The following is a 12,559-nucleotide window of genomic DNA, read 5'->3' as shown; positions in this document are numbered from 1 at the left end:
AAAAAAACTAAGGACCCGGACATAAGATGTGTGTGAGGGGCCATTTAAGTCACCTCAGTTAGAGTAGATAGGAAATGAGAAGCCACATTGGGACAGCTAGTGCTACTAAAAAATTAATAGAGAACCCAGAATAACTTCTCAGATAGTGAGGGGAACACTAGGGCAGACACCATCAAACTGCCCCCAGAGAAAAGGAAAAAGACAAAGGTCAGAGACTAAAAAGACACTAAGATCAATGTCCAGGTCGAAAACCGAGCCGTACACAGAGAGACAGTAACCAAGGAAGGGTTGCCTCACATCTTTAAAGAACCCTCGCTTTCCTCCTGCAATTTTGATACAAAAAGGATCTGGGTTTGATGGTCTCAGAAGTCCCTTAGGGCCACTCAGAACACACCATGAAAGTGGGGGGTTGAAAGCAGCTCTCCCTGAATCCAGCTTTCTCTTCCTGTTTGGTTGTTGCCATATGAGGATGCCATGGGACGGCTGTGCACCCTCCTAGGCTCCCTGCACATCCACAGCTTCACAAACCCCCAGGGGTTAGCTGATCCAAACAGCCCTAGGTAAACACTCATCTGTCCAGGGGATCAAAATGCTGTTGCCTACAGGATAGTGTTGTGCAAAGCTCATCGTCCATGCTGGGTCTCCTCTGCAGGTACACTAGAGTTTTCCTGTGTTTCTCCCATCCCTCTTCACTAGTGGTCCCCACACAGGGCAGTGCCTGTTGAAGACTCTTTAGAGGAACCATCCGAACAATCTTTCTCTGGGTTGCAACTAGAATGACGTTTTTTGCTTTTATTTGAACCCTAAGCAAAAGTCCCAATAAATGTGATCCTGTGCAGTGTTTTCTAATCTTGGGAGAGACCTTATAGCATGCAAGACCCTCCCCTAGCTGCTGACATGCTGATAAACTTTGGATGGTTAGATGGTAACGCCCTCAAGCTGGTAATAGAGGTCTGTTTACCTCATTTGACAATGCATACATTTTCTTATCTGATTATCTGATAATGCATGAATCAGCATCACACACACACACACACACACACATACATACACACACACACACACACACACACACACACACACACACACACGTGAACACAGGGCAGGCAGGAATATGTTCTTACTAGAGATAACAGGAATGTTAGAGAGTCTCTCATCCCCAAGATTACAGTATTCTCTTAGCTCAGTTCCCTTTTTCTTTTCCATACAGTGTGGCTTTACCAAGGAGTGAGCAGCCTGTAGGCACATAATCTCAACTCTTCTTACCCTGCAAGGTAGGGAGACAAGTCTGTGCGCAGCTCTGACACTCATGTGCTCCTGCCAGAAGGCATCTTCACTCTGTCTTCTGTGTTTGACCTGAGATGTCCTGGTTCCAGCCACTCACTCACATTCATGCCTCCTATCAAGTTCCACGGACTGTATTTCCAGCAGAAATCCCTGCCTGCGAGCGCGGTCAGACTCGGTGTCAGAAATAGATTTTCTCTGATTTCCTTTGCAAGTATGGAAGTTGTTCTTTTTCAAAGGGAGAGTAGGTGCTTATGGGGATTAGCCTTGGAGCATGGTGGGTTCAGCCAGGGTAATACGGCATAAAATGCAACTTGACCCAAGGAGTAACTTGGGCTCCAGAACTCACCCTCTCCTGAAGGTCAAACTGTGTGTGTGTGTGTGTGTGTGTGTGCGCGCGCGTCTTATATCTATCCACACATAAGAACATATAAGATACACTAAAAACCTTAGGGAAGGTATTCTGATCATTCGAAAACTCAAAAACAAAACCTTTTTTAAAATGTAGTCTCTGACTTTTGCCTGCTGTTGGACCCTTCTCCTACTGGGCTGTCTTGTGTCCAGGCTTGATGGGATTGTTTGTGCCTGGCCTTAGGTTGCTTGCTGTTATGCTTGTGTTTGGTTGATGTTCCTGGGAGAGCTGCTCTTTTCTGAGGGGAGGAGGGGGTGGGTCTAGGGGAGAGAGAAGTGAGAGGGAGAGATGGGCAGGAGGAAAGGGAGGGGAAACCGCAGTCTGGATAGAATATATGAGAAGAGAATAAAATAAATAAATAATAAAGAACGATATTAATAAATCAGAATGTTGGGTTCAAAGCCAAAAAAGGTAGTTTTTGTTGTTGTTGGGTTTTTGGGGGGAGGGAGGGTTGTTTTTTGTTTTGTTTTTAGAATAAGAAATTCCAAGGGGCAGACGGGAAAGAAAGGAGAAGAGTATTTGTGATGACTTTAGTAAACATCCATTTAAAACTCTCCACACTTCCCTGGGGAGCAAACATGTTAAATGTGTTTCTGGTGAGCTAAAGTGGTTTGCCTGTTGCACCTGGCAGCCAGGAACATAGAGAGAGGCTCACTCCAGGATTCACTGCTTCTCCTTCCAGCCTTTACTAAAACAAAGGCCAAGAGACTTGTGGAAGGTTCCTTCCCCCTTTGTTCTCTGGTGGGAGAAACACAGAAGGCAATTTGCAATGGTCAAAGGGGAAAGGCCATGCAGACTGAGGAGTGAGGGAATGAGGAAAATACACTAGTTACTTCACCAATCAGGCAGAATTTAGTTTCCCAGAACACCCGTGTCTACAGACAGCCTCTGTGACTCTCCCACTCCCAGCACAAAGCCCCCCCATCCCACCCCACCCCCCCATCATCAGATCATCAAAGTGAAAGCCACTCACCAGGAGCTGTCCCATTCTGCTTTCTTGACACTCCTGTCATCTGTGTTCCACCACGAAGCTCATGGTGGTGCCATCGAAGGAAGGGGGAGCAATGATCCGTGGCCCCAAGGGCTGTGAAGTGATGCTGATGACAGGCTTGCCGTGCAGCTGGGCAAAGCCCTTGGCCCCCACAAGCTGGGGTGTGGCTGCCGCCGGGGCTGAGGAGGAAGAGGAGGCAGGGGACTGACCAGAGGCCATGAAGTACGGGGCTTCGGTGAACGCCGTAGCTGTCTCTTTGCTGGGGGTCTCGGCCGCCACAGAGAGCTCACTGCCTCCTGGAGTGTGAGCAATGGGCGTGGGCTGCAGGGCGTTGGGAGGCAGCACTGTGGGCAGAAATCCAGGGTAGATCATGTAGGTGGGCCCGTAAGCCCCAGGACTCAGGGCCAGAGGAGGTACAGGGAGGGACATAGGTGCCACAGGCTGTTGTTGGGAAGTCATGGGCACATCCACATATTGTCCTGTTTCGGGGTCAAACAATCTCCGGGTCATGGGTTGAACTGGCGTGTCCACCAGATAATACTGGCCGGTGGTCACATCCAGGAGCATCTTGCGCTGCGTCTGCTGTGGCTGTGGCTGCTGAAAGGGGTCTGTGGGGACAGCAGCTGGGCCTGCAGGGGCTGGAGCTGGCATACCGGGTGGGGAGAAGCAGAGGACCTGAGGCTGGGCGCCCTGGAGGGCGAAGGGCAAAGCCTGTTGGTGGTAGACGGCAGTGGGAGTATGCTCAGGGCTCTGTGGCCCTGTCGGGGCAGCAGCAACTGTTTCTCGGTGGGTGTCAGGTTTGGTACGCCAAGCTGGTCTGCTGGTTCCACTGACTTGAGATCCTTTGGGGTTATTGGGGACCTGGCTGCGGGCACTCAGTGGAGGTAAACTACAGAGAGTGGCAGCCGAGGAGCTGGGGGGCCCATCTCTGGACGCCCCTGGTCTGCCAAGCAACTCCCCTGAAGCAGCACTTCCTTTAAGGGGGATAGTCAGGTAATTCTCACAGTCACTGTTGCTCTTCTCCAAACTGACAGCCGTTTTCCTGGTGGTGGCATCATCAGGAGGGGCTCTGGTGGCTGGGGAGATCTTGAGGGATCTGAGCCCCTGTGATTTGATGCCCTTGGCTGTTGAAAGGCTCTCGGGAGAAGGCCCTTGTGGGAACTTGCCAGCAACACCCCCAGTTTTTTGAACACTGCTCGAGCTCACCGTGAACACATTCCGATTGCTGGGGAGTGGGGGGAGGGGCTGCAAAGGTTGCGTTCTCTCTACCTCTTTGTGGACTGGAGGGATATAGAGAGACCTGGGCCTTTCCCTGGCCATGTTCTCAAAGGCAGCCGCCCGGGCAGACACGCTCTCAGTGCTCGGATTGGAGTTTCTCCTCTGCAGACGTTCTATGGGGGCTGCTCTCAGGACCACACCACCTTTGTGGCCTGTGTCCCGTTCTTCCACCTGTGCCAGCTGCTTGGCCAGCTTGTCAGGGTCTCCTTCGGGTCCAGCTACCCCTTCCTTCTCCTCGCTGGCTATAAGTGACAGGACGTGGCTGTCAGCCATCATGGGCAAGGGGTCACTTTTGCGCTTCCATTCATTCCTGTTGAAGCTGTACAGCTCCTCCATGGACCTTACCGCCGCCGTCAGCTTCTCCAAGGCATTCCGGGCTGGCTTTGGGGCTTTCCCCTCCTCCTTGACCTCTTCCTCTTTGGGTTTCTCCGGGGTCCTCTGAGCAGAAGCTTTGGAGACAATCTTGAGCACAGGTAAATAAGAGCCCTGCTCCGATTTGTTGGGCGCAATGGTGGCCACAGGCAACCTGCCAGATGCCCTGTGAACCAAGACAGTACCTTCTGGGGAGGAGTTCAAGAGTCTACTACCATTGCTCCCTTTGCCTACACCTTCCCTGGGCTCTCGGTCCACACCGTCTTCTCTTGGATTCACCACTGCCTGGCACGTAATCACCATAGGGGACAAGGACCTAGATCCTCCAGAGGCAGGAGTCAGCTGTCTAGGCTTAGGCCCCATCAAGCCCTGCTCGGGGGTGACACTGCCCTTGTCACTGCTATCGCCTGACCCTTTGATTAGCTTCCTCACATCCCTCACCTGGTGGAGAGGTCCCGAGGCCTTGGATTTGTCTCGAACATCTCTCACCTGGAACTGGGGTACTTTTTCCAGATTGTCCCCACCACGGAAGAGTTTCTGCTGGGTCCTGCTGTTGTCCTCAACGGTCTTGAAGAGGTTTGAGCCGCTGCCACTAGCCAGCTTGGGCGTGAGCAACTTGGCAATGTTGAAGTCTGAGCTTGGCTGTTGTACACTTCCCAGCCGGATCTTGATTTCAGGAGCCTTGGGTCTGATCACTGCCGTGGAGGTAGTCTGAGCAGCAGCAGCAGCAGGGTACTTGGTGGCCTGCTTCTCTGGCTGTTTGTCCTTGGGTGTCTGCTGGATGTTGGGAACAAAGAGGCGAGACATGATGGTAGCCTTGCTGGCAGAGATCTCCCCAAGATCAGCCCTCCAGTCCCCACCTTTGACCAGCTTCAGCTTCCCAACGGGGACTTTCTCCTCCAGCTTCTCTGCTTCCTTCTCCTTCCATGTCCGGAAGGCACTGTTCTGACTCCGAAGGAAAATGCCCTTCACGGTCTCTGAAGCACTCTTTTTAATTTCACACACTTCTGTGTGTCCATCGGAGAAATTTCGGCCGGAAGCCGTGTTGCTCTCTCGAGGAGTACTGGCTTTGAAAATGGGGGATTTAGAACCTACAACAGACCCTTCTCCTCCTGCATCAGACACACTGACCACTGTGTACTCAGAACTAGCCTCAGAGTGCCGTGAACTCTGCCTCTGCAGACCCCGCGCCCAGGGCTTCTCAGCTCCAGGAGGTCCTTCTGTCTCCTTAGAGCCGGGGGCGGGGGCGTTGTGGTGAGATGTATCGGTGACTTCTCCTCTCTCCATTTTGAACTCATGCTCTCGCTGCATCTTCTTAGAAATGACGTTTTTGAGCAGGCTGGAAGCGAATTTGGACTTCTTCTGGGGGCCATCGCTGCGGGAGGCAGGCTTGCTGCTCTCTGAGGTCTCCGAACCGTCGTCTGTGTACACAGACCCTGGACCCTTGTTAGAAGTTTTGGTGGTTCTGCAGGGCCCAGTGGCTGAGCTGGCTTTGCTCTCACTGCGGAGGTTGAGGGGCTCCAGAAGCGTGACCACCCGAGAGCCAGTTTGGACCTGTTTCTGGAAGCACAGGGGAGTCTCCACATGTTTAATTTCTCCCTCAACTTTGCTGACCACAAACTCCAAGGCTTTGGTCTGGGACTTCTTAGTCTGCAGGTAGAGCTGGTCTGCAGCGGCTCGGGTACCACCGCCCTTCCTCAGCCCTGCAGCCACAGAGGCTGCACTGCTCCGGAGCAGGCTCTGTTCCACTCTGGCTCCAACGCCTCCGCATTTCAAGTCCAGGAAGGTTGACCATCGTCCAAAGCCCACTTCAGAGAGCGTAGTAGAGGATTCTCGGGAGCTGATGTTCAGAGCCTCAAAATAGGGGTAAGCAAGGCTCCGGAAGGCCCTGGAGGTTAGGTTCCTCACCTCTTTGTCCGCATCATCCAGCTCGCTCACTGCGCTGGAGGCTCCACTGGAGTAGTCCACCAACTCCTTTGCCCGGATGGCCCCGCACCTGGTTTGCAGGCGAGCAGGGACGGCAATGAATTTCTTTGCATGGTCCTGAGCCACGGCTGCAGCCGAATTTTGCTTCAGCGAACTTGAATTGTGTTCAGCAGCTGTAGAGACTCGGAGGCTCATGTCGCCTTCATGCTTGGCAGCATAAATAATGTTTTGCTTTACACGCACGTTGCTAGGCTCATTTATAGCCCGGGAAGTTGGCTTGATTGACAGGAGGATCTGGCTTTCTGCACTCCCACAGCTGCTTGCAGCAGTGGCCGATGCGCCTAAGGCTGCCTCCCGGAGCTCAAGCAAAGGCTCAGGTGGAGTGGCAGTGCCAGGTCCAGTGGGTGGAGGAACAGTGTCACTGTCAGAGGGGCCACTGCCTACTTCTGTGCTGCTGGTGTCACGGCCACTGCTGCCGGCCCCGGGGTGAGCCAGGTCGCTGCTGATGGGGCTGGGAGTCCGAGTGGCGTTGGCACTTGGCGTGGTGCTGACATAACAGCTATTGTCATCATCTTCTTCCGTGGTGATGTCTCCTGGGGTCTCATCACTGCCACCAAAGGACGCGTAGTCCACGAACGAATAGATCACGTTGTTGTCCTCGAAGTCCCAGCGAGAAGCCAGCCCTACATCGAAATCCATACCCTGCTCAACCTCAGTCAGCTGGATCTCATGGGTGGTGATGTAGTGTGCGTCCTCATTTTTCTGGGGGCCCCTCTTGCCCTGGGACTTGGCAATAATGTCCTTGCACGACGCTGTTCCATCATCGACCCCTTCTCTTCTATCCTCCCCGGCTCCTGCCCGGTCTCCTGCTTCTTCTTCTCCCCGGTGTTGTCCGCAGCTGGTTTCTGGCTCACTCTCAAAGCCTAAGGATGAAGAGGAGGTGGCCAGGACCCCCAGTAGCTTGGTGGGGTCGTCCATTTTGGAAAGGCCATTGTGTTCTGCACTATCCACCGGGGAGGGGGAGGAAGAGGAAGATGAGAAGTTGTTCTCACAAGCCTGGGAGCTGAGGCATTGGGAGGAAACAGGACTCTCCCCGGGAGCTGGAGCCTCAGGGGCATGGCTGCTAGGTTCATCCTGGGCTTTTGTCTTCGGGCTCCTGGAGGCCTGCTTCTCAGAGCAGTGTTCCGGTAGCGGTTTCAGGGTCTGGGGGCTCTCCCTTCGGACTTCAGCTGAAGCACACATCTCCACATACTTGGCTTCAGGCTGGGTAGAGGCTGACAGCTCAGGTAGTGGCCGCAGCTGCTGCCTGGGCTCCGGGTTGTCTTGTGGTCGGTTCACCGGGTCCTCTGCAGGCGTCAGGCTGGTCTGTGAGCTCATGTCAGAAGTACCGCCTTCCATTCTGAGCCCTTGCCCAGGTTTTAGAGACAAGAAGAGGCAGTGGTGAGCGCTGGGGCTATCCTGGGTCCCCCTCTGGTCCTGGAGGGGCCGCAGAGTGGCCTGAAACAGGCTCCCACGTGCCCGGGCTGGTCCCAAGGCTCTAGGTACCACGGCCACAGCTGCCACCACCGCCCAGTTCTTCAGCCCCTGTGGTGGGGCCTCGACAAGCCAGAGGGAGGTGGGAGGGCTCCCAAGAGAGGCAGCAGAGGTGGTCTGTAGCCAGGGGGCTGCGGCTCTGGACGCGATTGTGGCCAGCGTCCTGCTGCTGAGCTGTCCTCTGCAGCTGCTTGTCTGACAGCGTCGGTGGGTGGGGGTCTGAATGCCATGAGCCAGAGAAGAAGCGGCATCTGTAGGTCGACCAGGGGTCTGCCAGAAATGAACGGAAAGCATGTGCTGTGCCTTGTACAGCTTTGTCGCTCTCCTGGATGGGGAGACAGAGGGTCACGTCATTCCAGAAATATTTTTAGTGTCCATTCCCTAGTCATATCGAAACTACACTTGAGGGTAAAAAGAAGAGATGAGGAGAGGAGGCGGGGTGGGGGAGGACTGTGGCTTCTGATTCAAATCAGCCAAATGTTCATTGTAGTCTGTTTTAGAGGTGTCTAGCAAGTACACATTTACCCTTTGCTGGATGCCATTTTTCCCCAGTCTTTGATTAAATGAATTTTTCTCTCCTTGTTCAAAATTCAAATTTTTGTACTTCACTTCAAATCAATTAAGGACACTCCAGAAATATTTCAAGTCCAACTTGTGCATACAGTAATTTTATATTTGCCTCATTGGATTGTCTTTCTCTTTTTGGAGAGCAAAATCAGATGAAGGATGGTCATAAACGTTTTCACAGAGCAAGGATATTTCATCATCCTTCCCTTTGACCAGACTTATACTCTATGAAACATAACCTATTTGTTTCAAAAAAAAAAAAAAACAAAACAAAACAAAACAAAAAAAACCTCTTCTAGGATCCTTTCTGTGTTTACTCAAAGCTTAAAGGGGGGGATTTCCCAAGACCTAAAAGCTCCTTAAATAAACTTGAGCTCCAGGCACTCTGAAGGAACACAGAAAGATAATATGGACATTGCTTCAAATCTCTACAGTGACTACTCCAGCTCAAAACCACTCCTAAACTTGTAAACACACTACAAGACAATAAGTCCTGTTAAGCATAGCTACAGCTCATCGATCGGGCTCCCCTGGCCGCATGCCAGTTCTGCAGGGCAGAGAGTCAGAACACAGGAAAGAGCAACGAATATGCTTACCCTTCATGAGTACAGTGCGGCTTGGAGGAAGGTTCAGAGAGGAAATGTGAGCCGCTGGCGTGCCCCATGAAAACACAGCCAAAACCCCAGTTCACCCGCTCTGAGATAAATCCATTCCAAACAAGTCAAGAGTCCTGCAGGCAGATTTGCCAAGGCAACAGAGGGGTCCGTGCTAGCAACCTTGGGGGCGATTCTCTGGGCATAGTCCATGGAAAATCATGACTTGGTTTTGGTGAGACCTGGCCCTCATCATCCGCCAGGCCCAAGTCCACCTCTATACATAGTCTGTGTGTCACCTATACCGATTGGATAAAGCCCTATTTTGAACATTCACATTTGCGGAAAGCGAAAATAACACCGCCAACCGTCGTCCCCTTCTGGCATGAATGTCACTCCCACGCAGAGAAGGGTTCCTTCCTCTGAGTAGGTTTGTGCGTAGGTGAGAAGTAGGCACCCCTAACAACTGCAGCTTCTACTTTCTCTCCCTGTTGGGCCGTAGTCATCCCAATTCTACCATTCTCCCTAGGACAAGCCCTCTGTCCTCTCTCCTGCCACTAAAACATGCCCAGCAGAGGCTGAAAACACCTGGAATAAAGTTACAGTTATAAAGCTGTAACTCAGAGGCAAGGAAAAGAAAAAGAAAGACTCTCGAAATCTTAGTTTCTTAATTGGCAAGTACAACTAATTAGGCACATTTTTAACATTGGTGCACGTATTAAAGATTGAGTCCTGTTTAGAACCTCTGAGTTAAGTACGATTCCTGTACTGATTTCATAGATACAGAGACCCAGAGGTAGGACATGATCCAAACCTAGTCAGTCCAGCTGGAGACCTTTACGGTTATGATGAGCAGTCAAGGTGGGTCCCCACAGTGAAGGTGGGTCCCCACAGTCAAGGTGGGTCCCCACAGAATCACTCAGGGGTGCTTACCCCCTCAACTATCAAATCTGCATGACCACAAATATGCTATGTAACTGCTTGAGACTTGTTTGTTTGTTTGTTTGTTTATTTCAGATAATCAACCGGAGAACACTTTATGAACTTGGGGGATTAAGGACTACGATTCTATTAATAAAATAAAATTAAATATAGTCAGCTTCTCTCAGGCAAGCAGAATTTTGAGCTCTCCATTTTTACTTTTCTTTGAGGCTGGCCATGCCTCGGGCAGTAAGAAAACCCTGAAGATAGTCCCAGCCACTGTGAAGCACATGTATTTCGTGGCTAATCGAGAGGAAAGAGTTTCTGCTCATCAGGAGATTATAGTCCAAGGAAGAATCGTTCTGGCACTGTCATATGGCCCTGACTGTCATCACAACACAACATATTCTTTTTTTCTCTAATTTCTTCCTGTGGTTAGCAAAATATAAAACTGAAAGTTCTGGCACACAGGTTGTATGGTTCTCTCTCTCTCTCTCTCTCTCTCCCTCTCTGTCTCTCTCTCTCTCTGTCTCTCTCTCTCCCTCCCTCCCTCCTTCCCTCTTTCTTTCTTTCTTTCTTTCTTTCTTTCTTTCTTCCTCCTTCCTTCCTCTCTTTCTTCCTTCTTTTCTTTCTTTTGGCGGTTTCAAGGCTGGCCTCGAACTCAGATATCCACCTGCCTCTGCCTCCCCCAGTGCTAGGATTAAAAGTCCTAGGCCACAACTGGTTGCCATAATTTCTTAATACCCAAAGTTCTGAAAAATCTTCCTCCTGAGTTCTACTCTCTTTGAGAACCCAACCCTGGCCAACACCCCCCAACACACACACACACACACACACACACACACACACACACACACGGGCATGGGCAATCAGACACAGCATGGTTTGGTTCTAACATGGCTACTTACCTTTCAGAATAGCTGTGTGGCTCCTTCAGGGATTTCTAGCTAAACACTGCCGGTGTAGGTGTTGGTAGTGGGGGGTTCCTTCATATAAAGTCAATTTCCAAAAAGGTTTTTTTTAAGTCAAATCACGAATTCCTTTTGTGGTTTAAAATCAAATAGGCTGAAACTCTACAGTAGGACTATTAAAAGAGAAGAAACTTATAAATAGAAAAACACTGGCCAGCTTTAGGGTAAGGAAGACAATTAAGGACTCCACAGTTTCCCTTCTGGCATTCTTCAGAGTTCTGAGTTAGTTTGTGGTACCATGAAAAGGGGTAGTCTGAGACATACTGGAGCAGCTTGGAGTCAAGGGTAGCCACCATGCCTTTTATTCTTGCAGATGACTCCAATCACTTTTTTACAGATTAACTCAGTGATTGCCTGACTGACCTCAGGTCTTGAGCAATTGATGTGACTAACATTGCCAGTATTAACCCATGGTGAGCAGGCACGCTTGATTAGACAGGCAAGGTATGCCCTGTTGATCACTTTATTTGGGAACTCGGAGAGCAACAAAGGAAGTGACTCAGCGTGGCTTCCTTTCTCTCTGAGGAGAAAGTTTCTTAGGTTTCCCTGAGGGGTTTCTGTGTATGTCAAAGGTTTTCAGTGTATGTCAAACCTTAACATGACTTAAGAAAGAAAGAATGAAGGCCAGACCACCTACCAGTTGATCGAAGGTCATGCTTATATTTTGGGTCTCCAAATCTGGCATAATATGATAATTAAGTGTGCCATTAAGAGAAGAAACAGTTTACAGAAGGTAAGCCTTAGATTGGAAATGAAGAGCTGCATCAGGTTAAACTTAGCCTCAGAGGAGATGCCAAACCCTTGGCCAAGCACAAACATTCTTAGTTTCTCTGGGGCACAGCAGGGAGAGAGGGCGTTGCTTTGTACTTAGTAGGTCTTTCCATAAAGATGTGTATAGCTCTCAGCACACACTTATGTGAAGAAGGCTTTTCTGAGGACCACTGCCTAAGACCCAGGGCTTAGCCAGCTCCTCTCCAAGCCCAGGGATGGACATGTGAAAGTTAGCATCTAAAGAACTTTTTACTTTTTAATCATACTTTTTAATGTATTAAAAGGTGCCTGGTTTATTGAAATAAGTACTCCACAGTCATGTGAAATGAATACTCCACAGTCAATTACAAAAAGTAGTTATTGTTTCCACTTTATGGGGAAAAAAAAGTGAGGCTAAGTAAAAGCTTGTGCCTTTGTATGGCTTTTCACCAACTTTCCCAATGATCAAATGCTGCAGCCCTGGTTAAAACGTTAAGTACGCAATTGAGTAGGAGCCTATGCGGTGGGGGAGGGGGGTGTCATAGGACCATACCCATTAGAGGCTAATTTAGCTGTTTCATACCTTTAAGCCAACTGCCTGCCTACGACGGGCCAGCTGGTCCAAAGACATGGAGAGGCAGGATTAGGAGCCGCTATCCCTGTGAAGGGGAAAACGGCATGTACAGTGAGGGCGAGTAAGTGAGGAGCTCGGAGTGGTGTCATGGGGCCCCACACACTCTAGATGCAACCCCTTAGCTATGCCCTTAAAACTTGGAAGGGCAGGAAGGGACAGTTCACCACCAGAAATAAACCCTTAGTAAGCAACCCCTGAGCTTGCCCACAAGCTCAGATATGGAGTGGAGTAGAGTGGTTGTTCACTGGGCCTGTTCACGTTGGTTTGAGCCAGGAGGCCTGCCTATCAGGGAGTTCATCTTCTCGGGCTGCCCCCCCCCTCTTCTTT

The 12,559-nt window shown here is 50.5% G+C and overlaps 1 protein-coding gene across 2 annotated transcripts in view; it reads right to left on the bottom strand.

Moving 5' to 3' along the window:
- The window catches only part of CUNH4orf54 (chromosome unknown C4orf54 homolog), a 19,580-nt gene extending 8,726 nt beyond the window's left edge, over positions 1–10,854 (bottom strand). Inside the window, exons 1-2 of one of the 2 annotated variants that reach the window (XM_031375637.1) lie at positions 10,786–10,854; positions 2,670–8,121 (exon numbers count right to left, since the gene is read on the bottom strand). In XM_031375637.1, the coding sequence (XP_031231497.1) occupies positions 2,706–8,090 (5,385 nt within the window). In that variant the 5' untranslated portion in view covers positions 8,091–8,121; positions 10,786–10,854 and the 3' untranslated portion in view covers positions 2,670–2,705. Of the gene's footprint in view, positions 1–2,669; positions 8,122–8,959; positions 9,237–10,785 lie in introns of those variants that run through there. The other variant, XM_031375636.1, reaches the window with a different exon arrangement.
- Between the last annotated feature and the right edge of the window lie 1,705 nt (positions 10,855–12,559).

This window comes from Mastomys coucha, unplaced genomic scaffold (genome assembly GCF_008632895.1).
Source record: "Mastomys coucha isolate ucsf_1 unplaced genomic scaffold, UCSF_Mcou_1 pScaffold16, whole genome shotgun sequence".
In the NCBI taxonomy this organism is placed as follows: domain Eukaryota; kingdom Metazoa; phylum Chordata; class Mammalia; order Rodentia; family Muridae; genus Mastomys; species Mastomys coucha.
The sequence above is the reverse complement of the archived record's forward strand: the minus strand, read 5'-3'. Positions and strand labels throughout refer to the sequence as shown.